The sequence below is a fragment of the Cherax quadricarinatus genome, chromosome 82 (assembly GCF_038502225.1).
Source record: "Cherax quadricarinatus isolate ZL_2023a chromosome 82, ASM3850222v1, whole genome shotgun sequence".
NCBI classification, from domain to species: Eukaryota; Metazoa; Arthropoda; class Malacostraca; order Decapoda; family Parastacidae; genus Cherax; species Cherax quadricarinatus.
Window position 1 is genome coordinate 12733321 of NC_091373.1, and position 17104 is coordinate 12750424.

At 40.8% G+C, this 17104-nt stretch overlaps 1 protein-coding gene across 2 annotated transcripts in view; it reads left to right on the forward strand.

Annotated features, from left to right (window-relative positions):
- The window catches only part of LOC128702835 (tuberin-like), a 61398-nt gene that overhangs the window by 33799 nt on the left and 10495 nt on the right, over positions 1-17104 (forward strand). For both annotated transcript variants that reach the window (XM_053797259.2, XM_053797260.2), the window contains exons 12-21: positions 375-588; positions 2824-2967; positions 4145-4263; positions 4976-5122; positions 5495-5681; positions 5884-6080; positions 6552-6623; positions 10047-10201; positions 12134-12285; positions 13373-15678. In XM_053797259.2, coding sequence (XP_053653234.2) covers positions 375-588; positions 2824-2967; positions 4145-4263; positions 4976-5122; positions 5495-5681; positions 5884-6080; positions 6552-6623; positions 10047-10201; positions 12134-12285; positions 13373-15678 — 3693 coding nt within the window. The remainder of the gene's footprint in view (positions 1-374; positions 589-2823; positions 2968-4144; positions 4264-4975; positions 5123-5494; positions 5682-5883; positions 6081-6551; positions 6624-10046; positions 10202-12133; positions 12286-13372; positions 15679-17104) is intronic.

Below are 17104 nucleotides of genomic sequence, written 5' to 3' on the forward strand. Positions count from 1 at the left end.
ATAGTCATTGGGTTACCGTAGGGATCTCTGGGAACATTAAGGAGTGTTTTAATGTGATTTTTAATCTGATGATTATTTTATACATGGTTTGATTATAATGTGTTTTTCATGGTGATAGAATTTATAGTTTATTTATTACCACAAGGGTAAAATTATCTGTCAGTTTTCTTTGAATTTCAGAACTACTTAACATATATAATTTCACACTAACCTACTCAGTGTTTCAGTATTAAACATTTAAGAACATGCACATTTAAATAAGCATTTATAGCAAATTTTGAACACGTAGTTGAAATTTGGTCTCCTCCATAACATCTGTGCACCAAAACATATAACTGCATATTGGGTTGCGAAATTTCCTTATTTATTTTCAGATCCTTGAAATGATCCTAGAGATGAGAGTCGACCAGAAGTATCAGATTGGTTTTATGAGATCAGATGAACATTTTGTTGGTGGTGTTGATCCAATGGCTCAATTTTCGCAATTTTCTCAGTTCCTTATTTTGGAGCGCAAACCTCTTGATCATGATGACGAGTGTTGCGTGCTGGTGCAAGAGGACACTGAATATCTAACATGTTCACCTCCAAGTAAGAATTTTACAATTGAAAAACATTTTGTAAACGTTGAGGTAGATGTTAGGTAAATTAGAGGTGTGCAACGTCTTGATGTCTTGATTTTGGATAAAGATAAGTGTTGCACATGTTTAATTTATCAACTTGTATGTTCTCTGAAACACTTGTCTACAAAATGTTAGGTAAATGAACAAGGATGCAACTGTGGCATTTTATTGTGGCAATGTTGCCACGAAATGTTTGCGGCGGCTGTCCATTTAACTAACATTGTCGGTAATTCTACCATTACTAATTGTTAAATATATTGCTATGATTAGCAAATCAACATTTTGCTTTCTGTAGGTAGAAGTGCTGTATTTTTAATTTATATATTCCACATGTAGGGTGATTAATATTTGATTTTAAGCCTCGGTCGATGCCATGGTCGCATTGCCTGGCTTTCTATGCAAGGTGTGGCTGTCAAGACAGCTACTTCTGTGTATTTGTTTTATATTATTTGGATACCCATCAAAATACACTTTCCTCCATCCCTCGGTTATCATATCTTGGTAGTGAAATTCGAGCGACTTAAAACTCGCATTTATCTTTTGTATCAGGTGCACGCCTGGCACTCGAACTTGTGCCCTTGTCTTGGTGGTAGGTTTTTTTTTTTTTTCCTGCTGTTCGCTCGATGGACTGAGTGAATGCTGGTTCACTCTCAAGATTGTGCTCAAGATGTTTCCAGTCTAGGTTAGATTTTCGACCTGCCCATCGTCAATGGTAATGGTCTTGTGCAACTTTCTTAAATAACATGCATTGCTAGAGATTACTGCTCTAATAGACTATAGTAGGTTGTTTCATTTTTGACTAATGCGTGCCTTTTTCACCCTGGCTGGGTAGTTCAGCTGCACACTGATCCACAAATGTCAAGGTTGAATAGTCTCCCACGTCCAGCATACGGAACTGGGGGTTCTGTTCATGCCTGGACAATGTTAAGGCAGCAAGTAATTAATCTTGAGGTGAAGGCTGTTGTAGAATGCAATCTATAGCATCTTTGTCCCATAACCTTGGGACACCTGGGGTTTGCTCTTCGGTGGCCAAAAGAAAAGGCGGGGGGGGGGGGGTCAGCAGGATGTGTTTAATCAGCCTAGGAAATTTTTTACATAATTCTTTAATAGATGCTTCAGCACACCACCATTCCTGGTGACCAGCTTGTGGAGGAATCCTCTTAAGACATGACATATTACAAATTTGTTTTACTTTATAGTCTTTGGACCTGAACCGGCTTACATATAATGTTTCATGCATGCAGAAGTTTTGGTGAAATTTGAGTACCCTTAAGTGGTTAACACTTTGATTCGAGGCAGGATTTTTTTTTTCTGAATAGCTATAAGAATTTTAAGAAGGGTTGTAGTCTACACTTGAAACCTTAGACTTCTACTCCCAAATTTGCGGTTCCTCCAACTCCTTTAATTACATTTTACCGACTCCAGTAACCCAAGAATGGCTTCAGACTCCACTACGACCCCAAAGCTCTGGTTTAAAGTTTGGTTATAGATTAAAATGATTTTAATAAGGCAGATTCTTCGAAGTGTTGCGTGAATGAGCATTCAGTCTTTCACGTAGGGAAAGGAGACTACCAAGTAACTTAGCTCACAGTTGAACGATTTTATGTCTGGGTGGTTCAGTGAATCATGCTCCGGTGGACACCTGTTACCTGGTAAATGATACCGCTGACAACACTCTTGGTCCTGTATGATACTAGAATAGAACAAGAACGATTAACACGCTCACAAATTGAAAGGAAACAATGCCACTGTAACATGACGTTAATACTGCGACTTGTTTTACTGACATGGTAGAGAGAGAAGTAAATTAATTTGTAAACAAACAATGTTACCGATAATTAAAATATTAAAGGTTTAGTAAACAGACAAGTTAACGAGACACTTGTTCAACGTTATGGAATCTTTGTGGAAGTTAAGTCAGCCACTGGCTTCTTCAGTTCAATACAGAGAAGGAATGTGGAAGATAAATAATTTGAGGCAATCAGTTCCCCAGCCTGGAGTCTGTTCGGTCCATTAAAAATTAATAACATTATTTAAACCCCTGTATAACTGTTCCAGTGTTAGGTCAATCATAAGCTAACTCTTCCATCTGTTAACACAACTATCCACCAATCTAACAACTTATATCTTAGTACCTTGCTGCACTACTCTATTTCTGTCTATTAAAGTACAACACAACTTTATAAGACAAATTTATCTACAGAAATATCCAGTTGGTTGAGGAGGAGAGTGAGAGTTGTAAGCTTCACAGGGAACTTTCAGAGGAGAGTAAATGAGAACGACCAATCACTCTTTTCTTTCACCAAGGCCAGAAGACTAATCATTACTGTACTCCAGCAAGAGAGGGGTAAATATTTTTTTCCACAAATTTCTATTTATCTTTATATTCGAGTATATACTTTAATTTGAATTCCGGTTGTCGGGCTGACTGTATGAGAAACTGAATTTAATGAATTTGATGAATATTTAAAAAAAAGTTATTACTCATTAATCAGTGTTACGTGAGTACGCAAGATCATCGACCCTAGTGTCGTCAAAACGTTAGTTATATCGGGTGAAAAGTCCAGATTTTTTTCTGATTGGCCTTAGGATCTAAAGGAATTTTAATGTTTTAATAAATTTTATTTGTTCAGATAACTGTTACTTGTCAATGTGTCAATTTAAAACTTAGAGTAGGATCTTCCAGCGTTCAAAATAGTTTTGGAGATCACTTAGAGATAACCATCGTGGGTTGTACACTTGGTACAAAATATATTCCGATCTCGAGGAACCTGCGATCTGTATCCATACCTAAACTGTGTGTTTGTATAAATAATGGATAGAAGGAATCTGCTATATTAATACATGTTAACTCTAAAAGTGTGTTAAAACTTGATAAATACAAAATTTCTGAAAGTTGTCCAAGAGCACAGTGGAATGTGCAAATATAATTTTTAACTTTATTAAAAGTTAAATCAGAGGCATTGTTACATTTTCTATATTATACCAAATCATCATAAATATTTTATTTTAATCTTTCTATATTCTATACTGCTTTGTGTATACCTTTCATCTAATACTAATTCCAGCAGGTTGGGAGTTTTTCTACTCTTGCCCAGGATAAGACTTTAACAGATCTGGAGGTTTGCATATTTACATGACACTATTTTCACCTGAATGTAACGCACATCAGTCGCTGGTAACCTGGTGAGCAGAAGTGGAACCAAAATTATCTTTGTATTTTCTCGGATATTGTGATCGAATTCCCCTGACCTCTTGGTTCAATTATTCTTCACATTCGGTAGCGTCTTCAACCTTTTCTCTCTAACAATCTTGTGAAGTATTCGATCTCTTAACTTCATGATTTATCTAATTTAATTGTCCTAAATTTGTTTTAGAACTTAATGTGTTTAATGTGTATTTACTTCACATGACTGTGAATCTAAAGAACTCGCGTGAAATGTTATTCTGGTAAGGTTTGTCAGGTGTATTTTAATGTTTCACAATTTGTCTGCTAGTTTTAAATAAACTTATTTTAACTCTAGATTGGTTGGTGCTGGGCGCTGTGCTAGGCATGTTGCTGAAGGTACTGGAGAACAAGATTCTCATCCCAGCTATTGGCAACAGTGACTTGGATTTTCTTGCATCTGCGCTGATGTCCTTGGTTAGTACTCTTACCATGAACACTGAGTATGCAGTCCTTGTTAGCGTGCATTGTTGTTAACTGCCCATGTTGCAGTCTCCTCCGCCACTGTTTATTTCCTCAAGAGCAAAAATAAACCATTGGAGCGTTTTTTTTTTTTTAATAAATTTCATCAATTTATAAGGCATTAGTGTTTTTTATGCTTTGATTACTGTCTTTCCTGTCTAGTGAACGTAAATGACATTAAATGACGTAAATATACATTACGTACGAATTTTACTTTCCTCTGCTTATTAATATTTCTTAGTTGTGAATTTCTTCAGTTACTTTTAAAGACCTGCCTGAGGCCGGGCTCTGGAATCATTCCCAGAACCACTAACACACATTCTATACCTGTATACGTTCTAGATTGTGTGAAATTAAATATTCTCACCTGCTGTGAGTAATGTAGACTTGGATAATTTTATGCTAGGTCAGATTATTTATAGTTTTGACTAGTGTTTGTGTATAGTTCTGTCATAAACTCTTAAAACTTAAGTATGACAGTTCTGTAAGTTCTACAATATCCTTCCCATCACTCGCTGTTCTCCCTTGAAATTTTTTCATCAAAGATGCTGAATTGTTAAATTCTCATTCTTGATGCGGAATATTTATAATCGTCTGCAAATTCTGTATAAAGAAAATTTACTTAAATATATAAATGGAGTTAATATATAAGCTTTTCTTCCTTTAGATTATGGATAGAAGCCTGGGTTTACCAGCGTCCTTGTATAATGTACCAAATGCATTCACAATGTCAGACTTCCACAGTCACGTCTACCCGGTGTTGACAATGTTGATCCCACACAAACATCATTTGAAACCCATTGTCCAGTTGAAGGTAATTAAGTATAATGTACATATTAATGTTCTCTAATGTAATTAACCATGCATTTAAAGTAAATTATATACACAGATAATAAAGGTAGAATGTTGCCTCGTGAGTATTAACTATATATTCCTTTTATATTTGATTCGCCTAATTTTTTTTTAGTCTTTACTTTCCAGATTTGTCGCGAGAGTTGGAGAAAGATTTTAAATAAGAGGAAAAAGAATAATGCAATCCATTTCATCCAATGAATTAATTATAATAAAGTACATAATGCCAGTCCATCAACAGGACGCCTTTAATACTATATTATAAGCTATTTTAGAATCAAAGCGAAGATAATACTTTCTATATTTTGATATTGATGGTACGAATTTCTTTCAGATAATTGGATGTTTACAGAATGGTATAATAAACAAGATTTCAGGACCGTTGTGTGTGAGTTCTATAACACTGTGTCTCTTAGAGATGGAAGCCTCCATGGTTAAGGTCATCAATAAAGTGATCTTCAGCTTCGCCAGGATCTCTGCCACTGTCTCTAATTCCCGGGCAATGATGGAATTCCTTTCAAGTAAATACATTGTATTCGTGTGTTAAGTTACATAATTTTTTAGACTGATACCTAACGCAAAATTGTGAAGCTTGCTTGCGAAACTAAAGTGGCCAAATATTGCTAACAGATGAACGTAATATATGAAAGTTCTCTGTGCTGATAGAAGTACATATCAGATGTATTACTTTTTGCAGTTTAATTTCGAAAAATTTCTTTTCAGCTCTCCTGCACTTTCCCAATGTATATTGCAACTTTGTGACAGAACATTACAAGGAAGCCTTTGCCATTGCTTTATCTTATACCAATCCTGAGAAGTTCAACTACTACATAATCTCCCTGGCCTACCGTGTCATTGCTATGTGGTTTATCAAGTGTAGAGTGGCATTTAGGAAGGACTTTGTAAGCTTCATAACTCAGGTAAGGTCCTCCCAGAATCAGTATTTCAAAGCTATATACTTAGTTTATACTGGAATACCCTTTATCCTGGTTAGATCAACTTGGAATCAATATACGGAACTTTCCAACCCAGAGACTTGCCAGGTTCGTGGAAGTTAGAAATACACAGGTGAAGAGGAAGTTAATTTCATAAAGACAAAGAATTAATATGCAGCACTGTACAACTGCTTCATATTAGTTTTGGCCTAACCTGTTCTGACTCATGAAGCTGATCATTACGTTTAAAAACTTGACAGATCATTTGTTGGTCGTCCTGGTCTTGTTGCTAGACTGCGTCCTCTCACATTTTCTTGTACTTATGTGGTGTTTAAAAATAGTTCATTTGGTACGAAGAATTGCATAGTTCTGAGTTTCTCTAATAAAATTTGTATTTACGTACCATTTTCAATTTGTTTCATTGAATGTTCTTTCAAATCGTTCATATATTGCCAGGGTTTAGACCAGATTCTAAGTGAAGTGACGTCCATGAAAACTTCGAGTTCCACAGATAAGAAAAAAACAAAAGTAAGTGTTTATAATTTTTTGTAAGGTAGTTAAATTATTTGAATCTTTTGAAGATCATGACCAAGGTAAACGACAACCCCCCCCCTAAAAAAAAAAAGTGGTGAATATTTCCATTAGAAGAGAAGGGCAGCAGCTGTGAAAGTAGGATATTCATTTTAAGTGATAAGTAACTATTTAAGTTCTGTAATATATTTAGTGGTTGAGCGCACAATTGGAGGCTTCTACAATTAGTGAATAGTTATCTTACATTGCAATGTCGAGGAATTAGTATGTTACGGGGGTTCTTTACAGGAGCGATGGTGGGAGGAAAAAAAGTTAACATAAGACCATAAAGAAGGAACACTGCAACAGGCCTACTGACTCATGCGGAGCAGGTTCATGTCCCCCCCCCCGGATTAGCCTAATGACCCATCCCCCGGGATAAGCCCAATGACTCACCCAGTCTGGTCACCTCCACTCAAGGATGGAGCACGGCACCAGACCCAGCAGCACAAGCTAGTCAGGTCCAACTCACACCCACCCACACCCACTCGTGTATTTATCTAACCCATTTTTAAAACTACACAACGTTTTAGCCTCAATAACTGTACTCGGGAGTTTGTTCCACTCATCCACAACTCTATTACCAAACCAGTGCTTTCCTATATCCTTTCTGAATCTGAATTTTTCCAACTTAAAACCATTGCTGCGAGTCCTGTCTTGGCTGGAAATTTTCAGCATGCTATTTACATCCCCTTTATTTATTCATTCCTGTTTTCCATTTATACACCTCGATCATATCCCCCCTAATTCTACGCCTTTCGAGAGAGTGCAGATTCATAGCCCTCAGTCTGTCCTCATAGGGAAGATTTCTGATACATAGGATTATCTTTGTCATCCTCCTCTGTGCGTTTTCCAGAGCATTTATATCCATTCTGTAATACGGTGACCAGAACTGAGCAGCATAGTCTAAATGAGGCCTAACCATGGATATATAGAGTTGAACAACCTGAGGACTTCTATTATTTATACTTCTAGATATGAAGCTAAGAATTCTGTTAGTTTTATTGCGAACACTAATGCACTGTTGTCTTGGTTTTAGATTACTGCTAACTAGAACTCCTAAATCCTTTTCGCAATCGGTAGTATTAAGATCTACATTATTTAGTTTATATGTGGCATGGTTATTTAACTGTTCAACATTTAGAACTTTGCATTTGTCAATATTAAACTGCATCTGCCACTTCTCCGACCATTGCATCAGTCTATTCAAATCATCCTGGAGTGTTCTAGTGTCCTCATTAGAATGAATTGGACGGCCTATTTTGGCGTCATCAACAAATTTGCTTATGTCGCTATTTATTCTCAACACTGACCCCTGAGGAACACCGCCTGTGACGTGCCCCCATTCTGATTTCTCCCCGTTTATGCAAACTCCCTGCTGTCTATTTGTCAGCCATGCCTCTACCCAGGAAAAAAATTCTATTCCGTGTGCCTAAGTTTCCTCAATAGCCTCTGATGTGGAACTTTATCGAAAGCCTTACTGAAGTCCATCTACACAATATCATATTCATTACCATGATCTACCTCCTCAAACACCTTAGTGAAAAAAGTTAGTAAATTCGTAAGACAGGAATGTCCCTTTGTAAAACCGTGTTGAGATTTATTAATCAAACTGTGCCTATTAAGATGGCTACGAATTGCTTCGGCAATTATTGATTCCATAAATTTTCCCACTATGGAGGTAAGGCTTATTGGTCTATAGTTCGAAGCCAAGGACCTGTTATCTGCCTTGTAAATAGGTATTACATTTGCCATTTTCCACTTATCAGGCACTATGCCAGTTTGTAGTGATATGTTAAAAAGATTAACCCAACCTGTCAGGTTTGCACACCTGCTATGGCTGGTAGTCTGAGGTAGAGGCCTGTGTGAAGGGTAGGTCACGTGACTTGCTTTGGCCAGAAAGCCTGCCTATAAATGTTACCAGGAAATGTGTAATGCTACACAAATAACTGTTGACAAGCCCAGTGATACTTGCACTAAAACAGGTGTGTAGAATGGAAGGTGAAGTTTGCGTCCGTCGTTCTTTCAACACTAGCATTTAAAATTTATCTTATAGGCTTAGCTGTTACCCTACTTAACACATTTCAAAGATCAACTTTCTTTAAGGTACACTTACCCCTAGGATGGGATCAAAACAGTCAGCTGTCACCCACAGAACTATTTTAAGTGAACAGAGATTGGGGGAAGGGGGTCAACTTGTGTATACACCCTCGCCCACTTCTCGAGTCTCCTGGGGTAGAATGCCAGTACCTCGGCTGTGAGCCAAAGGTACTACTACCTGGAGTGTACCTGGAGGAGGTTTCGCGGATCAACGCCTCCATAGCCAGATCTGTGACCACTGCTATAAACTATCTTAATTCTCGAGTCGTAAAGGGTCCCTAACTTCTCTGTAAGACCTGTGATGTGCCCCTGGACTGAAATGCTGACCTGTGATGTGCTTTGGACTGGGACACTACAGTAGTGACGAAAGTTTTGGACTTTTAAAACCAGTACTAATATTACAGCTGCTAAACGTTATGATGCAGCAAGTGTCATCATAGCTAAAACCTTTCACTACCATCTACTCAGGCACAGTAACAAGAGGCCCTCAGGAGTGTGTCGACTCAACTTGTAATTCCAGCATGCATACTGACCACAGCCTCGCCTTACCAATTCTACCACAGAGTCGACAAGAGTTTGCCAGTTGTACCAGTTACTAATTGTTAATGATTATTGCTTTCAGTGAATAAACAGAAGAGTGGACGAGGGGCTCGAACAGCAGTTTGTAAATTAACACTCCAATGTTCTACCGTCAAAGGTCGGTGAGCTTTATTGGGTATTAGCCCAAAGCAAGTGTGTACAGCGAAATTACCCACTAGACTTGAAAGTCCACAGAATCCGGAGAACACAAGGAACATTCAAACTCAAAATAGTTTATTCAATCCATTTGTATGGAGAATAGTCATAAAAGCTGAAAAGTATGTACTAAAAAATATAATTTTCATTATTTGCCTCGCTTGTTAAATAATTTGTGCAATTTTTGAGCCTGTTACCCAGTAGATTTAAATTTTGGATCACTTACCCTGGTTCCCCTACTTAATTTTGAGTTCATTTCAGCTTTCGATTAGAATTTTGTTATAACCGTTTGCCGCAAGGTTCGATAAATACGTACAAGATTTAGTTTTGCAGCTGTGCCTTTAAAATCTGCTACCATAATGTACTGCAATGTTTATCTGAGATTAAACTTAATCTGTCCATCCTGGATCATCATCAAGGCTGCTGCTTGGTAAGTCACGGCTGGACTGAAGTATTCTTTTCCATCTTGAGTTTCTCGGTTGTGAATTGTGACCGCCACAGTACTGTAACTTTCATTGTTTTACTTTAGCCATTAATATTTTACAGGTGAAAGCCAAAGCCAAGAAAATTCAGGCCAAGGAGAGGGAAGAGGAATTGAAGAAAGCACAGGATATGATAGACTATTTCAATGACTTGAGAGATACCTGTATCGACTTAATGTCAAGGTGTACAGATGGAGTGTGTTCACCTTATACAAAAGGGTAACGTACTAAAATATTTTCTTTGAGCAACCAGCAGATATGTACAGATAAATGTATGTCCATGAAGTTATAAATGCAGTTGAAAGCTGGACTTTTGATATTTTTTTTTTTAATGTCTAAAATGGATTAGCATCATAAAAAATAATTGAAAGACATTTTCTGCTTTGTTTAAATGATTTTTGTGGTCACATGGGCTTTCCTTTCCAGAAGTGACTTCGAAAATCCTTAATTTTCAGACCTGATTGTTAAATCCTTTCACCACAATTGAAGGAAGACACTTGTGAAGCCTCTGAGTATCTTAAATTTGTAGACTTTTCGCAATCTATTGACTTCATCTACAAAAGGACATAAAAGAATGTAGAACTATATACAAAAGATAAAGTAATCAGTCCCTCAGCTTCCAGGGTTGAGGGACTGACTACCTCATCCTTCGTATATAGTTCTATTCTTCACATTGTCCTTGTATAGATAACCACTAACTGGCGAAAAGCTTACAAATTTAAAATACTCATATGCTGCACCATCTTGTACATCACTACTGATAGATATTCCATATACACTCTTGTACTTTGCTTTAGGAGAGTGCAGTAGTGAAATTACTCTTGTTTACTTCACATTTCTTATACACATTATTTACTATTTTCATTCCTCAGCTTCTGCACTGGTATAACCCCTGGTATAACAAGTTGCAATGGGTGAAATCATTGGGTTAATAAGAAAATGTAATTTTCAACGGCTTGGAGATTTTCATTCCTCAGCTTCTGCACTTCTCCAAGCCGTTGAAAATTACATTTTCTTATTAACACAATGATTTCACCCATTGCAACTTGTTATACCAGGGGTTCCCAACCTGGGGTGGGGGGGGGGCACACCCCAAGGGCGAGAGACGACATTTCGGTTTTAGATATTCCAGGTTTTTACCTTCATTAAAATGCAGAATAAAAGATTTATCATAAATATTGCATATTTGACTTAATCTTCATATGACACCATTTACATAGTGGTTGCTACAGTAATCAAACATTTTCTTGGTGTGGGTTTAGAGAAGGTTGAATCACTACGTTATACCATTCCATATCTCGTGGAAACTAATACTGTACTCAATTCTTCAATGAAAATGGCAGGTTACTACACAGCCCAAAATATTCAAACCTAGTACACAGTAAGATGCACCAGTTTTGAAAGTTCAAAGACGATCAGACGAATCATTCTAGTTATAACGGAACAATAGTCAAATGTTGAGAAGTCGCGTTATCGGAGTTTTAGGTTTAAAGCTGATCGGGTGACACATTCACCAGTTATTGCATGGGAAAACAGCCCTTCAAATTTTCCAAAATTAAATAAAATTGGCAAATAGGCATTACGACCTAACAATCAACCCAAAGTCCCCTCCCCCCCCTTTTTTTTTTTTTAGTTATAATAAACATTCTCCAGGTATTTTACAGGAAATACTTAGGACATTTCATTTTTTCACGGCTCAAAATGCGAAGCTTCCTTCTACACTAGTGATGTAAGTTGTAAATTTGATACCGACCTGATGTAAACTGTCGGTAAACTCAAGCAATCCAGGGATTCCAAGTTTATTAGCTATAGTAAATGTTGAAGTGAAATGTGTGGGTGGTGTTGGTGGGTGGTGTTGGTGGGTGGTGTTGGTGGGTGGTGTTGGTGGGTGGTGTTGGTGGGTGGTGTTGGTGGGTGGTGTTGGTGGGTGGTGTTGGTGGGTGGTGTTGGTGGGTGGTGTTGGCGGGTGGTGTTGGCGGGTGTGCACACAATAAATGTACATAAAACCCAACCTTTACTTTTCGTATGTTTTCTCAAGCACTGTGATTTCTTCCCATAATTATTAACGCCTAACATGAATCATCGCCCCTTCCCCCCCCCCCCCCGTCCCTCCCTCCACTTTTCCAGAATATATTGGAGTTTAAATTTCAGAAGCGTCATGGAAGGAGGTCGAACTAAAACATGGATAGTCGGATACAAAATAATAACCATTTCGACGTCAGGCTGTACTCAATATGCTCTGAAAAGCGGATTTTGTGAAGTGTGTGAAGACATCTGCCTTCCGAGGAGAGGCTTGAAACATGGTTAGACTTCATAAAACTTTAAATAACTTTTTTTTTTCTATTAGGTTAAGGAATTTTCTTCGACAAAACACTGTATATTGGTGATTTAGAATTTTTTGTGAAGTTCAGTTTGTATAGTATTTGTGGATGGCTTAAAGCTTATTACCAGAGTATGATGCATGAATGTAATGTGTGGAAGATACTATCTGATGGTTTATTAAGAAGCCGCTGCTGCCATTCCTTTAGAACACGTGAAAACTGGTAACCAGGACCTGTGGACTTGGTATTTACCTGATCCAAACTACTTGAAAGACAGTGTCACTAGTGACTAGTACTGCATAATTTTCCTCCTAACTGGTATAATTATCTGGTATTTCGTTCGTATCCTCTTGTGTAAAAGCAAAGGAAATGAGTGTTGACAATACTGCACATTTTTCATTAGCGTAAGCTAACTTGAGTTACATTCAAGTCAGCTTATCTTTGTCCCTAATCTTATTGCTACATGGATAACTAAAGTATAATGAACTCTTGTCAGTGCTCAGTAATAATCCATGTACACTCGGAAGATTAATTGATCTGTATATTTCGATCCCTTTCTGAGATCGAAATATACAGATCATTACAGGAAACATTGATATTGATCTGATTCCCTCGCAATCTTAATTTCATATTTTTTTTTTTAATTTTTACTGTTCAATAAGGTGGCACTAGCCTCTTCTGTTTGGCCTGTAAACTTGTCACTTCCCTGCCGCTCACTGACAAGTATATTTACCACTAGGATAATGTAACACTGGTAGCAGATGGGTACATGTGTAATATTATACAATAAGTTACACGCAACCTACGATTCGGGCGCATCTAAGGCAAAGTGAGTCTTAATGACTAAATACACTAATAAATTTGGATAAATAGAGCCATTCGTAAATTAAGTTTGTTGGGAGGGGTGAGCTGAATACATTAAATTCTAAAAAAAATAAAAAAAAGTTTAAAATTTAGTGTTAAAAATCAGTTTGTCCAGACTAACCATATTTTTTTCTAACTGATTTGAAAGTTTTGACAGCGCTGTCAGTCACCCCTCGAATGATCAATCCTCTGGAAACTTTTCCAGCTGAAACGACCCAGGCCTCTGCCGCTACTGGAACGATCGAGACATCTGCCTCTCCTGAAACTACGCTGTCTGCCTCTCCTGAAACTACGCTGTCTGCCTCTCCTGAAACTACGCTGTCTGCCTCTCCTGAAACTACGCCATCTGCCTCTCCTGAAGGGACCGAGCCATCTGCCTCTCCTGAAGGGACCGAGCCATCTGCCTCTCCTGAAGGGACCGAGCCATCTGCCTCTCCTGAAGGGACCGAGCCATCTGCCTCTACTGAAGGGACCGAGCCGTCTGCCTCTACTGAAGGGGCCGAGCCGTCTGCCTCTACTGAAGGGACCGAGCCGTCTGCCTCTACTGAAGGGACCGAGCCGTCTGCCTCTACTGAAGGGACCGAGCCGTCTGCCTCTACTGAAGGGACCGAGCCGTCTGCCTCTACTGAAGGGACCGAGCCGTCTGCCTCTACTGAAGGGACCGAGCCGTCTGCCTCTACTGAAGGGACCGAGCCGTCTGCCTCTACTGAAGGGACCGAGCCGTCTGCCTCTACTGAAGGGACCGAGCCGTCTGCCTCTACTGAAGGGACCGAGCCGTCTGCCTCTACTGAAGGGACCGAGCCGTCTGCCTCTACTGAAGGGACCGAGCCGTCTGCCTCTACTGAAGGGACCGAGCCGTCTGCCTCTACTGAAGGGACCGAGCCGTCTGCCTCTGCTGAAGGGACCGAGCCGTCTGCCTCTGCTGAAGGGACCGAGCCGTCTGCCTCTGCTGAAGGGACCGAGCCGTCTGCCTCTGCTGAAGGGACCGAGCCGTCTGCCTCTGCTGAAGGGACCGAGCCGTCTGCCTCTGCTGAAGGGACCGAGCCGTCTGCCTCTGCTGAAGGGACCGAGCCGTCTGCCTCTGCTGAAGGGACCGAGCCGTCTGCCTCTGCTGAAGGGACCGAGCCGTCTGCCTCTGCTGAAGGGACCGAGCCGTCTGCCTCTGCTGAAGGGACCGAGCCGTCTGCCTCTCCTGAAGCCACCCAGGCTCCCCTCTTGCCTGAAACGACCCTGATATCTGAATCGTCCGATTCTTCCCTGACGCCTTTATCACCCGAGAGGTCCTTGACATACTTCTGTCCTGAAAGGTGTCAGCCATCTGTTCGGTTTGATCCGGTCCCAGTTTATATCTCGCCTGAATCGGCATACCTCCAGCCAGAGTCAATACCTGTATCACTTCCACGAAATCTGGCTGCCCTCCCGCCCGAAGCTGCTGCTGCCCTCCCGCCCGAAGCTGCTGCTGCGCTCCCGCCCGAAGCTGCTGCTGCCCTCCCGCCCGAAGGTGCTGCTGCCCTCCCGCCCGAAGCTGCTGTTTCAGACTCTTCCTTCGGCATCTTATCTATGAAGTCGTTGAGCCTTTCAGAATCAGACTTGAGAGGTTCTAGATTTACACAGTCAGGGGCACAGACCTGGGATCCACACACTGGTCGTAGAGTGCCTCGTTCCTCACTCCCTGGTCGAAAAGTGCCTAGTTCATCACTTACTGATTTATCACTAAGTGGTCGTAGTACGCCTAGTTCACCACTCCAGGGTCGTGGTGCGCCTGGTTCACCCGTCCAGGGTCGTGGTACGCCTGGTTCACCCGTCCAGGGTCGTGGTACGCCTGGTTCATCCGTCCAGGGTCGTGGTACGCCTGGTTCATCCGTCCAGGGTCGTGGTACGCCTGGTTCATCCGTCCAGGGTCGTGGTACGCCTGGTTCATCCGTCCAGGGTCGTGGTACGCCTGGTTCATCCGTCCAGGGTCGTGGTACGCCTGGTTCATCCGTCCAGGGTCGTGGTACGCCTGGTTCATCCGTCCAGGGTCGTGGTACGCCTGGTTCATCCGTCCAGGGTCGTGGTACGCCTGGTTCATCCGTCCAGGGTCGTGGTACGCCTGGTTCATCCGTCCAGGGTCGTGGTACGCCTGGTTCATCCGTCCAGGGTCGTGGTACGCCTGGTTCATCCGTCCAGGGTCGTGGTACGCCTGGTTCATCCGTCCAGGGTCGTGGTACGCCTGGTTCATCCGTCCAGGGTCGTGGTACGCCTGGTTCATCCGTCCAGGGTCGTGGTGCGCCTGGTTCATCCGTCCAGGGTCGTGGTGCGCCTGGTTCATCCGTCCAGGGTCGTGGTGTGCCTGGTTCATCCGTCCAGGGTCGTGGTACGCCTGGTTCATCCGTCCAGGGTCGTGGTACGCCTGGTTCATCCGTCCAGAGTCGTGGTACGCCTGGTTCAACACATGGTCGTAGGGTGGTTGGTTCACCACTTCCTGTCTCTTCAGTGTCTGTTCCATTCCCTTCCTCTTCAGTTCAAGGTGTAAGTTTACAGTATTGTATATAGAATGTATAACCAGTATCATAGCCAGGGACGTAGTAGGGAGAGTAGCGTATTTACTTTTGCAGCCTCTTACTTCTACTTTAAGATCACAAAGCATCTTACTCCTCCCTTGGCAAGTTACATTAATTCAAGGTACCTGCTACTCCCTTCTGTTCCCAGAGGCTCGTTTGTCTACTACAGACTTAAGTACACTCTTTAACATGTTATAGCCATATGCATTGATGGTTCCAAATTCCCCAGATGAATGCAGGGTACGCGGTAGGTTTAACGTAGAGGATTCTAAGTACATTAATTACTAGTTGACCATTTTCCACAGCAGTGTTGTACATAATCTTCATAGCTGTCACACTGCAGCCTCGTCATTAGTTCTTTGACTTCTGAAGTGTATTACAAGCTATAGAGAAATTAGATTATCCATATCCTGTCTTTCATAACACTGGTAATAGCATTTCTTGTGAGCAGAGGAATGAACACTTTCGCTTGGTCATCTAGTCGCCTACCAGTCTACAGCAATGGTGTTCCTCCTGGAACTGTTTTAAACTCCCTAAATTACTTGGAAACTACTGGCAATAACTTTCTAGTTAGATTACTACTGAAAAATTTCTTGCATTTCTTTTAACAAACCGGTCGTATCCCACCGAGGAAGGGTGCCCCCAAAAAGAAAAACTAGTCTCTTTTTTAAACTTTAATGTATACAGGAGAAGGGGTTACTAGCCCCTTGCTCCAGGCATTTTAGTCGCCTCTTAAGACACGCATGGCTTAGAGGAAGAATTCTGTTCCACTTCCCCATGGAGATAAGAGGAATAAACAAGAACTAGTAAGAAAGTAGAAAACCTAAAGGTAGTGTGTGTATATTTGCATGCAGTGTGACCTAAGTGTAAGTAGAAGTAGCAAGGTGTACCCGAAATCTTGAATGTTTGAGACAGACACCAGCAATCCTACCATGTAAAACAATTACAGGTTTGTTTTACTCGGCAAGACAGTACCACCTCCCTGGGTGATTCCTGTCTACCAGCTTACTACCTAGGTTCTATTGCATTTGTTCTAGTTAATGCAACAAATTAGGTTGCGAGCTATTTATCCACCATTATTGGGTCAAGGTAACTGTCAGGTTTACGAATCTGGCACACAACTATCGCATAAATATCACTGGGGGAGAGACTCGGCACCTCAGCCAGGGCTGCCAGGAGTACTAGGTCACTACTAAGTTTGGCAGTTTGGCATTTAAGAGTGTCCTATCAGAGCTTTCATAATTTACTTTTAACATCTACGGTGCCCTGACACACTGACCTCGACCCACATTTAACAATGATGTCTAATGGAAATATGTTGCAAACCCTTTGATTTCCATTTTTCACCCACTCTCCATGATCTCCATTTTTCACCCCCACTCCATGATCTCCAT